Source organism: Eupeodes corollae, chromosome 1 (assembly GCF_945859685.1).
Source record: "Eupeodes corollae chromosome 1, idEupCoro1.1, whole genome shotgun sequence".
NCBI classification, from domain to species: domain Eukaryota; kingdom Metazoa; phylum Arthropoda; class Insecta; order Diptera; family Syrphidae; genus Eupeodes; species Eupeodes corollae.
In genome coordinates this window covers 287,367,528-287,385,979 of record NC_079147.1, presented here as the reverse complement: position 1 = coordinate 287,385,979, position 18,452 = coordinate 287,367,528, and the positions used below count along the sequence as shown (strand labels likewise).

Here is an 18,452-nt window from a genome sequence, read left to right as displayed (position 1 = left end):
TTCTTAAGGTCTTTTTCATGAAACATTTGCATAAGCCTTACCTTTAATGTAATCTGACGGACTAAAGTATGAAGGTTTTAATTTATTAGGTCTTGGACATCAATTTTAACCTACTCTTCTAGAAATAGCACTATCAGAAAATTTGTATTCCAAACTTGCTAATGTTTTGTTATTTGTGTAGAAGGGTACTCATTTTTGCTGTTGATTTTAACAATTTTAATGTTTTTTGAGATTGTATATTGTTTTATTTTAAATAATGGTGTAGTTTATATGTGTCAAATTTCAAATGTCAAAACCATCAGGAGCGCAAATAGCGAGCTAAAGCTGGAATCCATTTATTTCGGATAAAGAAAAAAAGGGGCGACTTTCCATTACAGCAGCACGAATTTCCTTCTGATTTTTTTACAGTTAGGTAGGGGTCTCAATAAAACATGTTTTAAATATTAGGGCGAGGAAACAACTTTAAGTCATAAAAAAAAATTTTTCTTTTTCGGACTTAACCCTACTTTTTTTGTATTGCATTTTTTGAGCATAAAACAAGTTTTTTTAATTGATAGCATGGCGTACTAAGAGCTAGGTATGCAACCCCCCTGCTTGGGGTCACTATAGGATTTGGGGTGGGTGCGAGTTTGGGTATATGCAAAGTACTTTTCCATTTAAGCACTAAAATAAAAGAAATTACCAAGAAAAAAAAACAAGTATGGCAACACTGAACAAAAAACAGGGAAGAAATGTCAAAATCAACCATTTTTGAGTGTTTTGTGTGGAAAAAAGTGAACTTTAAAAATTAATTAAAAATAGAAATAAATGTTTCCTCGCTCTAAAATTGCTATAGTTATTATTTATTTGCACATATCTATCGAATAAAAAAAAACCGCGAGTCGAAATTCGTGCTGCGGTAATGGAAAGTTGAGCCGAAAAAAACATTTAAACTGAAAAATAAACACACTTTGAAAGAAATTGAATTATTTTGATATATATTCGTTTTAGTTGTTCACACTAAAATCAGTTCAAAAAGTATCTCAAATTGCCTACAAAATTCCGACACAAACGCAACCAATTTCTCGTTCCTTTTTATTGTAGTATGAACAGAGCATTATCAAAGGTATAACAGTTGAAAACTGTTATATACAATTTTCTCAGCTGCCATTTTTACATTTTAACAACATTTTCAAAACAAATCTTGTGCATTTCAAATCAAATTCTTCGTTCTCTCATTATTATATATTTAATACACATATTGTGGCTTAATAATAATTAACAAATTAAAATGTGGCTAAAAACATCCCAAATTATCGCAAACAATCATTTTCCTCTAATGACAAAAAAATGTACACCGGTTAAAATGTTCAAAAAGTTCCTTGCTTCTTCTAATGAAGCCGACAATATTCCTTCTTTTAATTTTACGGACCAAGAAAATAATCAAATATTAGAAATAATGAATTCAACATCGATTGATAATCTAGCAAAGTAATATAAATACAAAAATTACCTTTCTTAAAATTATATAAATAAAATAAATTAATTTCTAGATATGATATTTCCAAAGCAAAACTAAATAAAGTCGAAGCTTGGAAGCAAAAGAATGGGGGAAAATTTCAAAGCATTAACGACATTCTTCAAGTTGATAGTTTCTCTTTGAAGATTGCTGAAAAATTCTACAAAAGCTTGCTGGGTACAGAACCAGTTATGAAACCAGCTCGCAAAGCTGCTCCCTTCGTCACTCCCAATCTTCATAATCAACAAATTAATGAAATCAATTCAAGTGTTTCGATAAACGTTGGAGTGTCGAGTATTACATGGTCCAGACTGGTTCTTAATAAAGACGGACCCTGTGACCTAACCCACTGGCAACGCCACGATATAAAGGATAAAAGGCTTCATCTGCATGATTTGATCGATCGTTGTTTATACGTTAATTTTGTAATTCCACAAGCTGATTGTTATGTCTTTGAGAATCCACAAGTTGCTCAAAGTGGTACTCCAGGAAATGCAGATCAAGTAAATATAAATGTTCAAAGAGCACAATTGATCGCTATTCTAAGCTATGCTCTGTCAACTCGAAACAAACCAACAGAACGATCGAAACCAAATGTGTTTTACCTGAAGAGGTTCCTAGCAGCAAGATTATTCCAGCAGCTGATTGGAACCGAGCGTGTTTCTGCGGAGAAGGCTATTTTGAACTTAATGCGGAATTATTACGATATCGATTACATGATAGATAATGAAAATGAAAAGGAAACTATAACTGAGTCGCCTTCTAGCCGCGGGAATGTTTATTTTCCCACTGAGTTACAAGATATGTATAAGGATGCCGAGAGGTACAATCGGGAGTTCCTTGGGCAGGCGTTGCTTTTGAATTTGGCATTTGTAAGATTGGTCCTATTGCAAGACCCAGAAGCAATGTCATCAGTTGTCCGCAACGCGAAAAGTAACCCTATTGACGCTCAATAAATTCTATTTTCATTAATTTAACTCGAGTTTTAAAAAAAAAATTTTGATTAATAAAATTAATAAGTCATTTTCTAAATTTTAATCCTTGAGAACGTTTGTTTTCATTTCATTTTATTTCACAATGCATAAACTCTCACATAATCAATATGGAGGCCACTAGCATCACTAACCCATGTTTTTGACCAACTATCGACATCTTTCCAAAAGAACAATTCCGCTTTGGGATCTCCGTTTTTCCAAGGCTTCGATATTCTATCAATGCCACTTTTACAGTAATCAGGAAAATCAGAGTGTCCTCCTGCTGCAACTCCAAAAGCAAGATAAAACTGTAAAAGAAAAATGGGGGTTATATTTTTGTTTGTTCTCAAAAACCAAAAATATACAAACCTCTTTATCGAATGGTGCCATTTTGGATGTCACTCTAGTTTGACCATGAATTTTTTCCATCCACTTAGAAAAGTCCACTATGAAGTTTTGACTGTATACTTTTCCATCTATGGCCAAAATAAACTGATCCTCCATCCATGTTAAGGAATATATATGAAAATCTGCACTTAGATCCAAATCAATCTTTGTTCCACGTAAAAACTGATTGCGATATTTTTCCAAGTTAGACATCACAACACCACCAAATATCCATTTGTTAGAAATGTCAGTATAGTTGCCATCTAGAAGAATATTGTTCCCTCGGTTGAATGCAATTCTAATCTGTCCTGACATGTAGTTTTTTACTCCATAGTAATTTTCCAGAGGCTCAAGCAACATCACTGAAATTAAACATTAAACAATACCATTTGAAATGTGGAAGGATAAAAATTGTCTTACATGGAAATAGCCAATCGCCTTTGGGGAGCTTCGCTTTGACTTCAACTCTTCCATACCGAAAACTAAACGAGTGCTTTGTATTGATCCTAGCCGACACAACTGGTGGGAGGATTTGATAGAATTGAGCCTTTTTTCGACATTCTTGTGATTTATCTAGAATAGCTGTACATCTGCACATATTGAATAAATACATGTAAATACATTGGAACTTAAAACATGAAATTTTACTTGCTGTGCTCCCAGGTTGTATTCTCCATTCCTAATGCGTTTAACATCTTTGCCGAGCACTTCTGATGACAAACTTGGAATTATATGCAGTTGTCCATTCTTCACGTGACAGTTTTTTGGTTTATCAAGAAACATCACGAATTGCCCATCATCTGATGATTGTGGTATTCGTATTTCTCGACTCCATTTAGTCCAATCTAATGTCTCAAAGTTATCCTCGAATATTAATTCATCTTTGCACACTTGTTTGCCACCAACTGTAGTTGCAGATAGTTTGCATTCCAGTTTATCACTCGATGCTGCACATTCTTGGGATTTTTCTGGACAAAAATTTAAAATTTCAACAGATTTGGACGTAACTGGGACGATTCCAACTTCACGAAGATTTTTTCCATTTCCAAATCGAACATGTACCCAATAGTTGATTTCATCGCCAGGCTTAACTATGGTGTTGATATTATCAAAAGCCCAAACATCATTTGTACGTTCTTTGATTATGGCAGCAAAGTCTCCAGGTTGGTAGAGGTTTATCCTTTGATTAATTTTGACATTGAAAGACACCTCACTGATGCCATTTTCGTCTATAAGATTAGGAAAAACAAAACAAAGAGGTGAGTCAACGGTTTAATTTCTAACTATTGTGAAATTCTATCTTTGAAGTATTTAATTGATTCTTTTGATTAGGAAAAAATATGAAATTAGTAATTATTCCATGGAATTTCCAGATCGTTTTTCATGTGAAGTATATGATCATCTTTCCATGGGATTTGGTAAACCGTCACTATTGATCTAGCAGGAACTTCGAAATAAAAAGAAGAACATATTTATCTTTTTGATTATATGCAAAAGTTTAATATTTTGGGGATCGTAACAGAAAAGCATTTAAGAAATGAGCGGCTGATTTAGGAAAAATAAAACAGCTCTAAGAAGGTGGCATGCAACGAGCAGAATAAGTACTCTGAAAAATGAATCACTAAGCAGATTCCTTAAAAGTTTGACGACGGTTATACTTCTACCGAATACTCTTTACGGAAAGTACCTAAATGAAAATTGTAAATGGATAGAGAATCATAAACAAAAAGCTTATCATTATGCTAAACATCTCCCGAAAGGGGTCATACCATGTGACGGGTTAAAAAATCGATTTTTGTTCGTACATTGCTAGTTTAATACGTCTATAGAATACGGTAGTAAAGGGATTTTTCAAAATTCGAAGTCGTTACACAGATAAGACCTCGGGCTTTTAAAAAAGATAAAACAAATAAAGGAACCGGTGGAAAAGGACTAGGTAAACTTACTGATAAAGTTATTCAGGAAAGCTTTAATGAAGATTTTGAAGGTAATTTAAAAGTAATGTCGGTTATGGGATGCCCTATAGGCCGCGAAGCCCATACTTATGTTGAGAGGCGTGATGAAAAGCGAATCTCACGTTCTGATCGGCGCGTAAGTGATGCAGTTAAACAAGCCAGAATTGATTCAAGAGCTGAATAATCTGCTATGAAAGAGTTTCAAGAAAAAGAGGAAGGAATACTTTATGGACCAGGCATCACCGATTGAAAGGTTAGTTGATATTTTTATAGTTAAGAGGAATTGAAAAAAGAAACGAGTTTTTTTAAAACTTTCCTCCATATATCTCATAACATGTAAACGCAAGGAATGAACTATCGACAAGCAAAAATTCCAAAAATTTCGATTTTTTTATAGTAAAAAACAAAACGGCTTTTTTTCAAATGTCTCCCAAAAGTCCAATTTTTGGTATATTCATTCGATGATAGTTCATATCATGCATTAAGGCTTACAGATGAAAATGCCGTTTACTTTTTTGTTTTAGATAAGGCAATCAGCCGGAATCGTGGAGGAAGTGCGAGAACATTTGTTCGAAGTGGAGTTGTTCACACCACCGGTGTAACTCGTGTTCTCTACAATATTATTTATTTAAACTTTATATTTATACTGTCGAACTATGTTAATAAATTTAATAAAGTTGTAGGTATCTATTTACTGGTCGTAAAAAAAATCACATGGGATGACCCCCTTAAAGCCATTTTACGGACCAATATCAAAGCCTTCGAAAGACTGCCGCCGAAACGAATCAGCGAAATAATAAAAGAAAGAAGACTAAATTTAAAAATATCAGTTTGGATTTTGACATAAACTTTAAATTAAACTTAAATACTAAGTACATTAAATATCAGATGTAAATTCTAAAGTCTCATAAAGCCAAAAATTGATCACAAAGCTCGAAAGCTATACAAAAAATAACCAAAAAACTCAAAGCAAATGTCGTAATGCCCAAATAATATGTTATCATTTGCTCAATTCTTTTCATTTTGAGTTTGGGTTTTAGTCGTATGGTTTGGGCTTTGTGATATTTATGTTGGGTATTATGACGATCATGATTTCTATCGTATCTTATTTCAAAAATCATTATATTACGTAAAGCCCAAAAATAAATCATCGTAAAAAATATCACTAAGAAAACGTCGCAAGCCCGTCCGTAGTAACCAAAATAAACAAAAATTTTTCAAGAATGCTTAAACATTGAAACACATTGTATTTCTTGGGTGATATTTCAAGTAGTAATTTGGGCGTTATGATATTTTAAAATGGACTTGGTAAATATTACATTGATTTTGGGCTTTGTGGAATTTTTTTCTTTAAAGTTTTTGGGCGATATGACATTTTTAACATCTTGGTGTTATTTTATTTAGAAATAAGAACGAACGCTTCTTCTTATTTGGAATTTTTTAACACTCAATAAGGTCGCCCAAAGCTTAGGCAATATTGACCGTGAATTATAAATTTAGATAGGAAAAGCATTTGTTGATCTTTTAAATATATATATCCTATTTAACCAGTGGTTTAAGTCCCATAAAACCTAATAAAAGTTTTGAAGATCTACATCACATAGAAACTTAAAATGCACGACTGGGTCGCACGAACTTGCTCCTGTATGCAAAGAGTCTGTTTAAGGTACCTATATAAGATTTAAAAAATATACCTGTTAAATAAGTTTGTCTTCAAAGATATAAATGCCATTTTACTTGTCAAAAAAACAGTGCGAATAATCCCAAGACACAACTCATCCTAGGATAACTCATCCCGGAAATGAAAAAGAGGCTGGGATGCGACCCACACTGATAACTTCCCAATCCCGTCTGTCGATTTGTCTTGCTTAAAAGTTTGTCTATATGTACTCGTATCAATTTTTACCAAATGTGCGTCCTATTTTTTGTAGATTTTATTTTTTTTTATGGAAAAACGGATTGTTGGATTTTTATATAAAAATTACTGAATGTCGAAAACAATATTTTTTATGAAATAAAATAAGTTTGAAGCCAATATTTTTAGTTTTTGAAAAGCTATATGAGTCGAAAGTAAATTTTTACCAATTTTTAGTATTGTTTTTTTTCTAGAGTTTTATTTTTTGTACAAAAAACTGTCAATTCGATTTTTTAAAAAATTTTATCGAATATTGAAAACAATATTTCTTATAAGATAAAATTAGTTTTAAGCCAATATTTCAAATTTTTGAAAAGATATTTTAATCGAAATCAATTTTTACCAACTTTTGTTAATTTTTTTTTAGGTTTTTAATTTTTTGTAAAAACAACTGTCAATTCGATTTTATTCAAAATTTTACTGAATGTTGACAACAATATTTTTTGAAAGATAAAAGTAAATTAAAGCCAATATCTCAAAGTTCGATTTATTTTTTATAAAAAAAACTGTCAATTCCATTTTTCTCAAAATTTTATCAGATGTCAAAAACATTATTCTTCGTTGCACAAAATTGTTTTGGAGATGAAATCATATTTTAGTCGTAAAATTTTGGAGGTGAAAAACTTGTTTTTCAGTTTTTTTGATTTATAAAAAACCGTTAAATGGATTTTTTTTTCAAAAAATATACTTCTTTGATATCACGTTACAATATATAATATAAAATTTTATTCAAGTCTCTAGCGTTTTTCGTTCGTAAGATATTTAGGGTCAACCAAAGTTTTCACCTTTCTTTCAAACTGCTATGGTAAAAAAAACCACCCACGCAATTTTCTTGAGAGCCCTTTCTGCATCTTTCTGCCTTAAATCGATATCTCTTCTGGTTCTTGAGCTATGGACGACGAAAAAAACGTTGCGAACTAACGGACGTACGTACATACGCACGCACAAATATATTTCTAAAAATCTTTTATTTCGACTTTAGGGACCTTGAAACGTCGAGAAATGTCAAAATGTTCAATTTGACAAATCGGACCCATTACAATCACTTCCTATGGGAAGTTAAAAATTATAAAACATGGAACAAAAACTTCCTAGGTTTGGTTTCAGTTTTCATCGTTTCTTGACCAATTTTTTGATTTTAGAAGTAAGAGAACGATTGCACTCTTTCAATTTTAACATGTCATAGTTTGCAAAATTTTCTTGTGCATTTTCTTGTAAGCCCTCAAAAATCTTCTCAGTGCTCCATTTTGTTAGATTTGGAGCGGGATTTATTCATCCATAACCACTTCCTTTATATTAAAGCATTAGGAAATGGCTGAGAATCTTAGAATCGTGAACGGATCGTGGACCCGGGAAGAAACATAAAAGAACCCCAAGTTCAGACCACTACAAACAATGAATCTTATTAAAAAATCAGCAACACATGCAAAATTTGCAAAACTCCTGAAACGGAAATTGTATTTTCTGGCCAGGGAATTTCTTCTTCCAAAAGTTGTTCTACCATTAAATTAAACATACACTTCAGACACTCTGTTAAATTGATAATTTTGAAACACCCTCTCCACCGGTAACTGTACGGTACTAAGTTCCACTTTCAAGCCAATTTAATGCACATAAAAGTTGGGTTCTTACAATTCAGATAGTAATTCCTCTTCGTTTGATGCTGTAAACGTGCAACAATTATCGATAAAATCTATTCCGTGCCTTGTAAGCCATTTAACGATTCCAAATCATTATTTATTCTTTGTTTTACAAATTTCGAGGTTGCCGCCGACGTAATGCGGGGAGACCCAACTGAAAATCGACATCACTCTCCCTTGAAAACATATCGTTTATCATTTTAAGTCTTTTAACTGTCAACACTTGACTGAGTTTTCTGTCGCAATCATGTCATAAATTAATTGTCAGTACAAATCTGTCGAAAAAATCATGACAATTCCCAAAATATGCTTGACAGCTCATTCTCATTACAATATCTTTATTTTACAAAATTGTCAAATGGCTGCGTTCAATCTCAAACAGATAGGGTATCGGGATACCTTTTTATTGTTTTGTTTTTACGTGTAGAATAACAACTGATCAAAAAGAGCTGAGATGTCAAAAAAGGAATCCAAAGGTATACAAGAATTTCTGGGGTATGTATCTGGCAGAACAGCTGATTCAACACATGGTTGAATTTCAAGAAACTTGAAAATTGATTTCAGGTTTTTGTATTTGTTGGTAAACAAAAAGGAACAAAATGTTAGTTGAAGTTGTATTTGAGGATTTTATGTACATACCTAACAGACGATAAAGAAGCTATTTGCCTCCGAATTTTATAAGGTAATTATGATCTATTTTTTTAAACTTCAAAATTGACTAATTTTGTTCTCAATTCATCATCGTCCGACGTATCATTTGAATTATCCATTACATGTTTTATCTTCCAAAAATTTTGACTTCGAAGCTTAAATGTTTCTCTGCTTTTTGTGAGCAGCTGAAAGTTGTTTTAATTGTTTGACAGCTATCTCAATACAGCTATCCAACTCCTTCAACAAGGTATCTTAAAATGCACCTATCCAAGATACCCTATCCAACACGAGATTGAACGCAGCCATTGTCGTTACAATTTCTTTATTTTACAAAATTGTCAAATTGTTTATGGAACAGATTTTGACAATTATCTTCATTTTTATCTCTTGATTGTCAATAGACCTCTGAAAGCCAACATTGGGTAGCATTTTAACATTTAAAGCCAAATTAATTCTTCGAACGTAAATATTGACCAACGCAACTAGTTAGTTTTTCAAGTGTCATACATTTCCAATTTTGGAAATGTAATTTACTAACCTCTACCTTCAGTTGATCGAGAAAAAAATATCAAAAACATTATTGTTTAAGAAACACTCCTTAGGAAAGCTTAAAGTCCACCACGGTTTGTATTTTGTTTTGTAAACAAATATTACTTATGTATATCTTTTCCAATTTTGCATGAAACTCTTTTATACAAAACAAGTAATGGATTTGCGCAGAAAAGAAATCAATCATAGAATAATAAGGTTAAGCTTTCAGTTGAATGCTGAAAACTGTCATTTTGACATAAGAAGACTTGACTTGATAGTTAGGGAAATTTTTCTTGACTAACTTTCCAGTCAACTTTCCAATAAAGTTGCCTTAATTGGAAGTCATTTTTTTGGCAGCTGGCCAATCAGGTACTAGAAACTTGCCATACTTTCAAGCCCCTTACATATGTCGCCTAAACCTGCCCAATTTATTTATTCTACAAAATTTGATAATTTTGTATGGACATATTTTTGACAATTTTCAAGCCTCAAATACAAAAAATTTGATCTGTCACTTGTCGCAATTGTCAATGGTTATGAAATAGAACCTTGGTAGCCAACAATGAAGCATTTATTCTTTAGATACATTTCTAAATGTTAGAAAAAGTATACCAAAACCGAACTGAGCAGATTAACTATTTAATTATATCAACAAATTATATTATAAATATACGAGTATCACCCGAACTAAAAATTCATATAATGATATCGTCCATTTGATAAATCACTCATTAAGTATGAACAATTTATTTATGAATGTTTAGTCTGAATTTAACAATTTAATCCGATATACATAAATCTGCATAAATTCTTTGCACAATTTGTTTTTATTGGAATTTCAATTTTCTTCTTCATATGAAAAAGAAATTAATGTTATTTAAACACAAATAAAAATTATGAATATGCATTAAAACTCGTTTGGAAAACTAAACCTACAACATCCTCACTCCCCAGACAGAAATTACAACAGAATTATTATTGATGGACATTAACAAAAATATCTTTTTGAACTCGAACTCTGTGTACAAAATACATTAAACATCTTTAAAACCCAAGCCCATCAAATTTGAACATAATTCAGTCTTAAATCAATAAAATTTTCTATTTTTATTTGTATATTAACTTCATGTTTATTAAAACACTGAGTTAAACATTATAAACAAAAGGTATTCCCACATGGTTCTAGCACACAAGCTCAAGATATTAGTTACACGGGGAATTCTTCCATGATTACGAATTAGAAGAAGGAGCGTCCGACTTTTGTATTTAGTTTTTTTTCGAACTTGATTTGTGATCAAAAAACTGGTATCAAAACTTAAAATGAATCAAATTGCACCGCGAACTTCATTTTTATCTCTTGATGATTAATATGTATTTATATATTTTCATCTGAAGATTAGCTTCATTTGTGAAATGGTCATTCTAAGACGATTGATAGGTCATTAGTTGCCATAAGAATCTTCTCGTTTTTAATGGTTCACGTTTTATATTGTTTTGTTTTGTAAACAACATTTTTTATTATTAGATTCTGAATCAACATACTTGGTAATGAAAGTCGAAATCCTTTTGGCTTTATAATTTCTACAGTCGCATCGGGAACTGTATACGATGAGACTAGAACACTTATGATATAAAATTTAAAAATACTTAAATTAAGTAAAAATTTCATTTGATTGCTTTTTTATGTTAATTTATGAATAAGAACATCTTGAATTACAATGCATTAGAGAACTTAATCAAAATTGATATAAAATATATGTATGAACTTATAATTGAAATATAGTAACTTAAAACAAAAATTAAGTATTCTACTCTACAAAAGCCGGAAATTACGTTTGAACGCGAAGAGAAACTCGAATCAACTGAAGAAAATATAACTTGAAATATTATTTTGATCACTCTCTTTAAATGTTTAGTTTAGGAGCAGACAGCTTAGCCGGTATCAGCTTTGTTTATGTGGTAGAAGCTCTCAAGTTGCAACTTAAAAAAAAACTAACTAGCTATTAAACCTGCTTTATCCACCGATGAAAAATAAGGCAAAGCTGTGAAGTATGTACTCAAAGAAAACTTGAAGTCATACCCTATTTTTAACTTTGTTCACTTATGATAATTTTTAAATAAAAATAACTACAAAATAAAAATAATTTAAAATAAAATTCTTAAAAGAACAACATTAAACTGAATCTCCATAGTTTCAAGCGATGATTTTTTTTAAATAGGAATTTTGTTTTTTGAAACTGGTTAAAATTGTTTATAAGTTTTCTAAAAAAATAACACTGGCCAGCATTTAAAATTTTTCTGACAATTTTTGGTTATACAGTGGTGGGCAAGAATTTAGCACACTTGTTAAAGAAAATAAAAACCATTTAATTTTCAATCTGTTTTCTAATTATGAAATCAGTTATATTTTATTTACATTACATATATGTACATAGCACTATGTTTTTATAGTACTTCATCAAATATGTTTAACATCTGTAAGAAGAAAAAAGTATGGAATGTAGAAACATCAATTTTTCGCCTGAACACGAATTTAGCACATTCAACAGTTTCTTAATAAAATTTTACTTACCGTTATCAGTTCTTAGTCTTTCTTAGTATTCGGTAGGGACCCTTTTATTTTGCAGTACAGAAGCAATTCTTCTTGGCAAACTTTCAACCAAAGCCTCACATCGTGACTTTGGAATTGCATACCAAGCATTTTAAATCTCCTGCCACAATTGCGTTAAATTGGTTGTTTTTTGTTGCTCAATGTGATTATCAACATCATTCCACAAATTCACGATCGGGTTAAGATCGGGTGATTGTACTTTGGATCATATTCCATGTTTTTTGGATGCCATACATATTTTTTCCCATCCGATCCGAACCGGCAGAATTTGGATTCATCGCTCCAGAACACGTTTTTTCAAAACCTAATTGGTTCGTCTAGGTAAGCTTTGGCAAACTGTAACCTAGATTTTAATTTTTTTTTTGATACAAGCGGTTTTCTCTGAGCAATGCACCCAAGTAGATTGTTTTCATTTAATCGTCGGCTTATAGTCACATAAGTTCACATAGTTCGTTGAAAGTTTGCTTCGAATGGCACATGAGGTCTTAAACGGATCCTTCGTCGATAACCTATAAATAATTCTATCTTCATTTGTAGTTGTCTTTCTGGCCCAGGGTTTTTGTTGAACGTTTTCAATGACTCCAAACTTTTTGAAATGACGAAAGGCATTATAGACCAGCTTCCTGGAGCATTCTAACAACATAGAAATGTCTTTTACTGTCCGCCCTTTTGACTTCATTTTCAAGATCAGACTTCTTTTTTCCTTTGAGCACCATTTTCCTTTCCTAATTCATTTTTTGTTGTAATTTTTTTTTAATATACATACATAAATTATTAAAGGAATATTTAATTACCTCATAAATTATTATTTTCTTTTTAAAAAAACAGACGAATTAAAAATACGTTCTTTGATTGCAAAACGGGCTAAATTTATGTCCGGCTTTTACTTTTTACTTTTCAATCATTTACACATTTTTATTACCATATAAGGTAGTCATAGTAACAACATAAAAATTAATCCTTACTTGCAAGTAATAAAGAATTGAAAGTAGAAAAATACTTGTACTCTTTTCAATGTGCTAAATTCGTGTCCACCACTCTTTGTAGCTATCATTGAAATTGATTCTAAAAAATATTTGAAATGATATTTTACTTTGTTCCGTACTCGAAGAATTTTGTTTTGAAAAAGACAAATTTTATTGTGCTGAAACTGCATTTCCTTTTATCAATATGGAAATTCAATTTCCGTAACAATTTCTTCTATTCTGTCTAAAAGTGGAATGAATTAATATGCTGGTTTTTGTTTTAATTTTAAACAATTTTATACATGACAGATTTCTATCAGAAAAAAATTCTGTTGGACTTTAATCACGAATTTATTTTTAATCATCTTTATTTGAAAATAAACGTGCTGTCAAAAAAAAAATCCAATGATTGGATCCGATCATGGAATTAATGAAAATTTTAACTGGGCAGGTTCAGACAACATAAGAAACTTTACTTCACCAAGCTCTACTTTCAGTTGATCGTGCAAAAACTACAAAACATAATTGTCTACATAAAACGTCTTAGGGACGCTCATCTCTACTTGTATTTTAAATAAATGTTTCTTATTATTTTACCAATTTCACATGGAACACCTTTACATAGAACATAAATTGGATTTGTGCGGAAAATCAATAAATTACAGAGTAATAAAGTTCAGCTTTTGGTTAATTCAACAATGATGATTAGCTATCATTTTGACATAAGTAAAATTGACTTGATAGTTAATGGCTGCGTTCAATAACAGACTGGTAGCGTATCCGGATACCTTTTTGTTAGTGTTTTACGTGTAAAATAACAGCTGATCAAAAACAGCTGAGATGTCAAAAAAGGAATTCAAAGGTATCCAAGAATTTCTGGGGTATGTAGGTATCTGACAGAACAGCTGACAACAACAATTCAACACATAGTTGAATTTCAAGAAAGTTGAATATTGTTTTCAGCTTTTTGTATTTGATGGTAAACAAAAAGTTGCAAAATGTTGGTTAAAGTTGTATTTGAGGATGTTCTGTACATAATAGACGATGAAGAAGCTATTTGCCTCCGAATTTTAGAAAGTAATTATATGATCTATTTTTTTAAACTTCAATTTTGTTCTCGTTTTGTAGATGATGATCGTCCAACGAATCAGTTGTATTTTATCCATGAAATTATTTGGGCCTCACCCAACAAACTTCTCCATCTAGCTCAATCCCTAGCTAGATGTCTCCAGTTTCGCGCTTCAAGTTGGGAGAGGACTTTACCACTCAATTGCTTTCTTAGTCCAAAGAAACAGCGCTTAGCAAGAGTTATTCTGCGTTTACAGCGGAGCCTAGGTAGACGAAGTCCTTGATTACCTCAAAATTACGTCTGTCGATTGTGACGTTTTGACCAAGACGTCGGTGTTGTATGTCTTTTCTAGACGACATCATGTACTTTGTTTTGCCCTTATTAACCGTTAAACCCATTTTTGCCGCCTCTTCCTCAATACTCACAAAAGCCCCATTGACATCACGCTGAGTTCTTGCGATTATGTCAATGTCATCAGCATATGCCAGTAATTGGACGGACTTTTGAAAGATAGTGCCTCTAGTGTTTACGTATGAGCTCTGCACTATTCTTTCAAGCACGACAGCACATCACCTTGTCTAAAACCTTTTTTGACATCGAAAGGTTCTGTTAAGTTGTTTCCAACCTTTATGGAGCAGCGTGAATTCTCCATGGTCATCTTGCACAAAAGGACGAGTTTGGCAGGGATGCCAAAACTAGACATGGCTCTATACAGCTCGTCCCTGTAGATGCTGTCATATGCGGCCTTGAAATCGATGAAAAGATGGTGGGTGTCGATTTGGTGTTCTTGGTTTTTTCCAGGATCTGCCGTAGTCTGAATATTTGATCAACTGTGGATTTTCCTGGTCTAAGACCACACTGATAAGGACCTATCAGGTTGTTGACGATGGGCTTTACACATTCACATATTACGGCAGAGAAGATTTTATAGGCGATGTTAAGTAGACTGATTCCTCTATAATTGGTGCAGTTTAGAGGGTCTCCTTCTTTCAGTATCGGGCAAACAATACTGAGGTTCCATTCATCGGGCATGCTTTCTTCTGACCATATCTTACAGATAAGTTGGTGCATGCTCCTAACCAACTTATCTCCAGCTGCTTTAAAGAGCTCGGCATTCAAGCCATCCGCTCCAGCGGCTTTATTAGACTTCAACTTAAATATGGCAATCTTTATTTCGTCTAAGTCGGGAGGACGGGAAGTGGTCCTTCCATATCCTCAGCATTGACTGCGGTGCCACTATGATGTTTCCGCTTTCGTCTTTCGTCTTTGCAGCTTTCGGTTCTAGGTTTATATACCTGTGAATTTCGTTTCACCTGTTCATAAAACTTTCGAACCTCATTCCTGCTTTTATACCTCTCAACATCTTCGGCCGCACGCTTCTCATGCCCTCTCTTTTTCCTTCTGAGAAGTCGGCGTTCCTCTCGCCTCTTCTGCTCATAGAGCTCACGAGCAGCTCTCGTCCTTTTATGCAGCGCCGCTTTGCGTGCCTGTTGTTTGGCTGCATTTGGCTGCCAACATTCCTCATCAAACCAGGGATTCCTTGTTGGTGGCTGCTTGAAACCCAGCACATTAGAGGAGGCTTCTCTGATTGCATCTCTCAGCAACTCCCTGTTTTGCTTGGGTCTGGAAATCCGAAGTGCTCCCTTGGCTACAACGAGGTAATGGTCCGAGTCGATGTTAGCTCCTCGGAAAGTTCGTACATCCATAATGCTGGAAGCGTGTCTGGCATCGATCGCAATATGGTCAATCTGGTTGACGGTAGATTGATCTGGAGAAGTCCAAGTTCCTTTGTGGATGTTGAGTCGTGGAAAACGCGTAATGGCTACCATGACGTTTCACCCCGCAGCAAAATCTATGAGCCTGAATCCATTGACGGAAGTGTTGTCGTGCAGGATGTTCTTCCCGATTATTCCACCAAAGATGTATTCCCTTCCTAGCTTGGCATGAAATGATTTATTTTACAAAAATTTTTGCTTCGAAGTTTAAATGTTTCTCTTCTTTGTGTGAACAATTGAAAGTTGTTTTTATTTTTTGTCAGCTATCTAAATACAGCTATATCCAACTCGTTCAACAAGGTATCTATAAATCCACCTATCCAAGATACCCTATCCGACACGATATGGAAGCTAATGAGATTTTTCTTGACTAACTATTCAGACTACTTTCTAATATAGTTGCCTTAATTGGAATTGGCAACTGGCAAAATCAGATATAAGAAACTTGTCTTACTTTCAAGTTCCCAATCTCATCTGAACCTGCCTATTTACCCCTAAATTCAAATCTGGCTTCAAATTTACTCTGTCACGTCATGTTTTCGAGACTTTTAACTAAGTTAAATAACAGCATTTTAGGCAATTTAAGGGTTTTGCTTATTAAAATAATGGGTTATCCCTTTTTCGGTTTCAAAAGTTTGACATCTGTCAAACTAATTTTTGTCTCAGTTGAAACAGATCAGAAACAGATCGTTTAACTATCGCACAACGCATAAAAATTGTTAAAAACTACTACAAAAATGGTGATTCTGCCACAGCCACATATCAAGCTTTAATTGACAAAATTGTGAAGAAATTTGAAGAAAATGGATTGGTTGCAGATATTGTAAGGCCTGTGCAACATCGTTTCGCTCGTACTACTGAAAATATCGCTGCTCTTAGAGAAGGTTGCACCGGAGACTCGAATGTGTCGATTCCTCGTCGTTCTCAGGAATTAGGGCTGTTTTACGGCATCGTATGGCGTATTTTGCATTTGGATCTACACCTACATCCAGCTCACACAAAAACTGAAGCCGTCGTAGAAACGTCGATTTCTTCAGCGACTCGGTGGGTATGTTAATAAAAAAAATTGTCGTATTTCCGGTTATAAGAATTCTCAAATAATTGAAGAGAGACCATTCCAAAAAAAGTCACTGTTTGGTGCACTCTTTGGTTTGGAGGTGTGATTGGATCCTACTTCTTCGAAAACGATGATTGAACGACTGTCATCGTCAATTTCTGACCACTTAAAAACCAACATTCGTCAAGTTATGGTTAAGAAACACCCGAATATGTGTCAAAAAGTAAACGAAAATAACCTTAAAAGAAATGTTACACACATAATGGCATCATGAAAACAAATTTGACCTGCATGAGTTTTATTTACGTTTACTTTTGAAACCGCAAAATGTACATTTCCAATAACAGATTTGTATCAGAAAAGTTGTCTGGTGGACTTTACTCACGAATTTATTTTCAAAACAAATAAACGCGCTGTTGAAAAAAATTCCAATGATGGAATCAATGAAAGCTATTACCGACCCCTAAATCCGAATCTATCTAAAAAATCACTCTGTCACGTTATGTTTTCAAGATATCACTTTTAAACTACAACAAAAAACATCTGTTTAAGTAATTTAAGTTGTTGTTTCATAAAATATATAATTGTTTTCTAAAATCCTATCTTAAATAATAAGTTAAAATACTTTGAGGGTTTTATAAATTTTTCCGAAAAATTCCATTTACCTATTCTACAGAATCTAAAAAAAATACTGAACCAATTATGATTAAACGCTTTTTGACTAAACCGGTTGTAGTGGAAAGTAGTTTTGTATTCTTATCAAAAATTAGTTTTCCAAACTGCACCAAACACTTAAAATGTTTTTCAAAACCTTAATAACCGTCGTATTTATACCCATAATAATGCGGTTTGCCATGGGTGTAATACATCAATTTATTCTTGAAATAGATCTGTCAAAACAAATTTCCCTAGTTTTCGCATTCGAGGGGCAAAATAAATTGATTTAAGATCAAATCTGCCGATACTAATACAACTTTCAAAAAATGTTCGGCTGAAAATTTGATAGTTTTACCACTCCTTGAAAAGTACACGAAGTTAAACTAATACAATGACAAAAAAACATTATTCCAATCATGTTTCATGCGCCATGAAAAAAATAAATTTTGTGAAGGAAATTATAATTTGCCCATGGAAAACCTGATAAATGTCAAAAATTTTGATCGGAAATCACTTTTTCAGATCCCATACGAACTGACAACAATATGAATAAAAAAAAAGTGACAGCTGTCATTTGCCCATGGAAAAACTGATAAATGTCAAAAATTTTGATCGGAAATCACTTTTTCAGATCCCATATGAACTAACAACAATATGAATAAAAAAAAGTGACAGCTGTCTGTTTGGTAAGACTTGTATTCAAATATTCCAAAACGGAAACAAATCGGTTTCTGTCGTAGAGTGCAAACAAATTGAATTAATATAAT

General features: G+C 32.9%; 2 protein-coding genes across 2 annotated transcripts; one reads left to right on the top strand and one right to left on the bottom strand.

Annotated features, from left to right (window-relative positions):
• The first annotated feature begins 1,148 nt into the window (after window positions 1-1,148).
• LOC129939147 (uncharacterized) lies at window positions 1,149-2,507 on the top strand. The gene is made up of 2 exons (XM_056047030.1): window positions 1,149-1,470; window positions 1,533-2,507. The coding sequence occupies exons 1-2, from the start codon at window positions 1,271-1,273 to the stop codon at window positions 2,452-2,454; spliced, it is 1,122 nt and encodes a 373-aa protein (XP_055903005.1). The 5' UTR covers window positions 1,149-1,270; the 3' UTR covers window positions 2,455-2,507.
• Window positions 2,508-2,521: 14 nt separating this feature from the next.
• On the bottom strand, window positions 2,522-11,398 carry LOC129939145 (beta-1,3-glucan-binding protein-like). Its single transcript, XM_056047028.1, has 5 exons — window positions 11,094-11,398; window positions 3,512-4,088; window positions 3,280-3,449; window positions 2,842-3,221; window positions 2,522-2,780 (listed from the first exon to the last, which is right to left on the bottom strand). Exons 1-5 carry the CDS (start codon window positions 11,218-11,220, stop codon window positions 2,571-2,573), a joined length of 1,464 nt encoding a protein of 487 aa, XP_055903003.1. The 5' UTR covers window positions 11,221-11,398; the 3' UTR covers window positions 2,522-2,570.
• Between the last annotated feature and the right edge of the window lie 7,054 nt (window positions 11,399-18,452).